This window comes from Taurulus bubalis (assembly GCF_910589615.1).
Source record: "Taurulus bubalis genome assembly, chromosome: 9".
Classification (NCBI taxonomy): Eukaryota; Metazoa; Chordata; class Actinopteri; order Perciformes; family Cottidae; genus Taurulus; species Taurulus bubalis.
The window spans coordinates 28,569,146-28,574,145 of NC_136597.1; the positions used below are offsets into that span (position 1 = coordinate 28,569,146).

A 5,000-nucleotide genomic window follows, 5' to 3' on the forward strand; every position below is an offset into this window, starting at 1 on the left:
GATCCTGATCCTGATCCTGAACCTGATGCTGGACCTGATGCTGAACCTGATGCTGCACCTGATCCTGATCCTGGTGCTGCATTCGTTTCTTTGTAGATCTGAGTATTGATCAGTCACTCAGTGATTTCAGGTTTTATTGTTCAACTAACTCTGAGTTATTATTTTTGATCATGTTACATCAGGTCAGACCCTCAACCCTCGGGTCAGACCCCCAACCCCCAACCCTCGGGTAAGACCCCCATCCCCCAACCCTCGGTTCAGACCCTCGTAAAGTTGGTACTTTCCCGAATGTTTTGGACATATGGTCTCCGTCCTCATGGGTCCTGGTCCCTTGGTCTGGTTGGACCCTCAACACCAGCTACTTACCGTCTCAATGTGGGTGATTGATAGAGGTAAGGTATTATAATGTCCTGCTCACCTTCGGGCTCCTCGTCAGCCTGGTCCATCTCCAGTTTAGTCAGCAAACTCACAAACCATTCGAAGGACTTCTGGTCCCGGTTAATCCAGATGAAGTCCACCTGCAGGTCCAGAACAGACCGTGTTGGATGGCTCACACCAAACTCATGGCCTCAGTGAAGTCGCTCCTTACTTTGCGCAGCTTCATCTCGCTGTCTTTTATGTTCTCGCACCAGGAGTAGTTACAGCTGGGGCAGTTCTGCTTCCTCATGCGGTACCTGGAGAACAGCACAGCATCAGGTCTAGAGGACCGTCTCAGACCGGTCTGGACCAGAACCAGAGTCTGGTATCTCACCGGTACATGATGCTCTGCAGGATGGAGGCGAACGGCGTGATCCCGATACCGGCCCCGATCAGGACCGCGTGCTCCGAGGTGAAGATCTGTCTGGTGGGGGTCCCATAGGGTCCGTCTACGTAACACTGCCACACACACACACACACACACACACACACACACACACACACACACACACACACACGTTCAACAAAACTTCCAAGAGCTCATAGTACCATATTACCCCACTAGAGAGATCATAGTACCATATTACCCCACTAGAGAGTGTGTAGTACCATATTACCCCTCTAGAGAGTGTGTAGTACCATATTACCCACTAGAGAGATCATAGTACCATATTACCCCACTAGAGAGATCATAGTACCATATTACCCCACTAGAGAGTGTGTAGTACCATATTACCCCACTAGAGAGATCATAGTACCATATTACCCCACTAGAGAGTGTGTAGTACCATATTACCCCACTAGAGAGATCATAGTACCATATTACCCCACTAGAAAGCTCATAGTACCATATTACCCCACTAGAGAGCGTGTAGTACCATATTACCCCACTAGAGAGTGTGTAGTACCATATTACCCACTAGAGAGATCATAGTACCATATTACCCCACTAGAGAGCTCATAGTACCATATTACCCCACTAGAGAGTGTGTAGTACCATATTACCCCACTAGAGAGATCATAGTACCATATTACCCCACTAGAGAGTGTGTAGTACCATATTACCCCACTAGAGAGATCATAGTACCATATTACCCCACTAGAGAGATCATAGTACCATATTACCCCACTAGAGAGATCATAGTACCATATTACCTCACTAGAGAGCTCATAGTGTTACTGAGGTGCTTGCTCACCTTGATGTTACAGAACCTGTGATTCTCTCCAGACTTGGCAGCCCCCTGCAGTGGAAGACAGCTGGTTACCAACAGGAAGAGGAAGTGATGAAGAAGTGACTTGAGCTGGTCTGCACCTCTCTGAGGGGCGGAGCCTCTCCTCTCTCTGCTGGCTCCAGCCCATCAGCAAGAGGCTCCACCGGGCCCGTTGGGGGGTTTGGGTCTGGGTCCGAGACCGGGACCGGGACCGGGACTTGAACCGGGACCGGGACCGGGACCGGGACCTGGACCGGGACCACGTCGGACCAGGACCCGTTCTGACGGTACATCATCAGCTCGATGGCGTCGTCCTCATTAGTGGCTACGGCTCCGTTTGTGGAGCTGAATAAGATCTCCTGTGAAGAGCACACACACACACACACACACACACACACACACACACACACACACACACACACACACACACACACACACGCATGGCTCAATGACATGATATGCATATTTTTGTGTCCGAATCCATTATTTCCTTTAAATAATGTTTTATCATTTCATGAGATATATAATTTAATTATATAAAACCTCTTCAGTTAAAATATATTTTCAGTTCATTCAAATAATATATAGTCTGTGTATATATGTATATGTGTATATATGTATATGTGTATACATACATACATATATATGTGCACATATATATATATATATATATATATATGTGTGTATATAGGTATATGTATGTGTGTATATATGTGTATATGTGTACATATACTTGGGCCTTCCTCTGTCTGCGGGTCCTTCGGCTGGCCTCCAGGCTCTTGGGGTTGTATATATCTGTATATATATATGTGTATACATATGTTTATATATATCTGTATATATGTGTATATATATGTGTATATGTGTACATATACCTGGGCCTTCCTCTGTCTGCGGGTCTTCAGGCTGGCCTCCAGGCTCGGGGGGTTCAGGCTCTCTGGTTGTCTGAAGTACTCGTACAGACGGTTGGTCCACTGACCCATGGAGCGGATGTGAAGCCACAGACTGTCTGCAGGTCAAAGGTCAAATCATTCATACGTGTATGTATATATGTATGCATGTGTGTGTGGAATGTATATGTGTACATGTGTGGGGATTGGGTTATGTAAAAAAACAGTTATTTCTCTATTCTTTTCTTTTCTAAGTTCTTTTCATTTTCTCTTTAGGCATTATAACTACATATGCATTATAACTAAATATTTTTGAGTGAAATAGTCTTTTATCACGAGGCATTATGCTAATTTTTTGAGTGAAATTGTCTTCCATCACGCTTAATACGTTGTAGTACATTCCTGTTTTTTTATGACATTTATACATCACATGACACAAGTCTAAATATGGTCATAGTAGATCCTGTGCCTTGTAGCTGACCTTTGTGTTTTTTTTAATCTGTATTCTTGTAGCTGTGGCCACAAACACTGTTGAACGTGTGTTCGGGTTCAGGGGATGTTGAACCACAGACGCCGATTACTCAAAATGTCTCAAATACACGTAATCTGTGTGACACCTGTTAAGTTAAACATGACCCATGACCCCCAGACAGTATCGGCAGGTCCCACCTGTCAGATCTGCGTACAAAGGCGCTAGTTACTCCCACTAAATGTTTCAAGGATACATAAATCTGTCTGATACTTGTTTTGAAATTGCTCTGAAACAGTAACTACAAACACTTTTGAAAATGTAACAACTCTTGTTGAAATCAAATGTATAGTCTAAAATAAGAGTGTAGAACTCAACTCAATGGGGACTCCCGTTTAAAGAACTTTGAGACGAAGAAGGTAACACCGGGCCGAGGCCATTGGCCAGGGAACACAATCCAGCACGATCCCACCTCGTTTTCAGATCCAGACAAATGTAAGTAATCGTTTGGGTTGCACTGTGTGAACGGTTCATCTTCCTGTCCCATTAGAGGAAACAGTTCAGGGGAGATGTGGCTCAATAGTGCAGGTAAGCCGCGGGGAACCGAACGAGTGGGGTTTTTAACATCCGTCATTATCTCTATGAATTGTAATCGAAAGCAAACAAAGTACCTGACTGCTCCGGCGCGCTGCTGATGGTGAACGGGTGCCACTCGTACTTGGCGATGGTTGGGATGTTGATGTAAACATAATCTCCAGGTTTGAAGGTGAAGAATTGAGGACGCTTAATCACCAGGTGAGTCACCTGACACACAGACCATGAGGAGTGAACTGATGAGTCATGAACTGGTGAGTCACCTGACACACACACGTCATGTGACTCAGCATCATCATCAGTGGTGTTCATTCACTCATTAACACAATCATTACTAATAGATTAACAGTTGGTCATGAACTGATGAGTCATGAACTGGTGAGTCATGAACTGATGACTCATGAACTGGTGAGTCATGAACTGATGACTCATAAACTGATGACTCATGAACTGATGACTCATGAACTGATAACTCGTGAAGTGGTGACTCACCTTGGACGGCAGCAGGTTGACCTCTACAATGTAGAGCCCTCCCATGCGAGACACTGCCAGTCCCACGATCTTCTCCAGCAGGAACAGCAGACCAGGAACCACAAACCACTTCCAGAAGTTTGCACAGTGGACCATCAGCAGAGACCAGACCCACACGTAGGACAGGTGAGACCAGTAGAACACCTGAGGACAGAAAACAGAGTCTGAGACCAGGAGAACACCTGAGGACAGAGTCTGAGACCAGGAGAACACCTGAGGACAGAGGACACAGTCTGAGACCAGGAGAACACCTGAGGACAGAGTCTGAGACCAGGAGAACACCTGAGGATAGAGTCTGAGACCAGGAGAACACCTGAGGACACAGTCTGAGACCAGGAGAACACCTGAGGACAGAGTCTGAGACCAGGAGAACACCTGAGGACAGAGGACACAGTCTGAGACCAGGAGAACACCTGAGGACACAGTCTGAGACCAGGAGAACACCTGAGGACACAGTCTGAGACCAGGAGAACACCTGAGGACAGAGTCTGAGACCAGGAGAACACCTGAGGACAGAGTCTGAGACCAGGAGAACACCTGAGGACAGAGTCTGAGACCAGGAGAACACCTGAGGACACAGTCTGAGACCAGGAGAACACCTGAGGACAGAGTCTGAGACCAGGAGAACACCTGAGGACAGAGTCTGAGACCAGGAGAACACCTGAGGACAGAGGACAGAGTCTGAGACCAGGAGAACACCTGAGGACAGAGGACAGAGTCTGAGACCAGGAGAACACCTGAGGACAGAGGACAGAGTCTGAGACCAGGAGAACACCTGAGGACAGAGTCTGAGACCAGGAGAACACCTGAGGACACAATCTGAGACCAGGAGAACACCTGAGGACAGAGTCTGAGACCAGGAGAATACCTGAGGACAGAGGACAGAGT

At 46.6% G+C, this 5,000-nt stretch overlaps 1 protein-coding gene across 1 annotated transcript in view; it reads right to left on the reverse strand.

The window, feature by feature from the left end:
- Window positions 1–5,000, reverse strand: part of nox5 (NADPH oxidase, EF-hand calcium binding domain 5) — a gene marked incomplete at both ends in the record, with an annotated part of 16,119 nt that overhangs the window by 2,701 nt on the left and 8,418 nt on the right. The window contains 8 exons of the mRNA XM_079223964.1: window positions 419–518; window positions 590–674; window positions 752–876; window positions 1,614–1,658; window positions 1,730–1,987; window positions 2,504–2,637; window positions 3,659–3,791; window positions 4,074–4,256. Of these exons, the coding sequence (XP_079080090.1) occupies window positions 419–518; window positions 590–674; window positions 752–876; window positions 1,614–1,658; window positions 1,730–1,987; window positions 2,504–2,637; window positions 3,659–3,791; window positions 4,074–4,256 (1,063 nt within the window). The remainder of the gene's footprint in view (window positions 1–418; window positions 519–589; window positions 675–751; window positions 877–1,613; window positions 1,659–1,729; window positions 1,988–2,503; window positions 2,638–3,658; window positions 3,792–4,073; window positions 4,257–5,000) is intronic.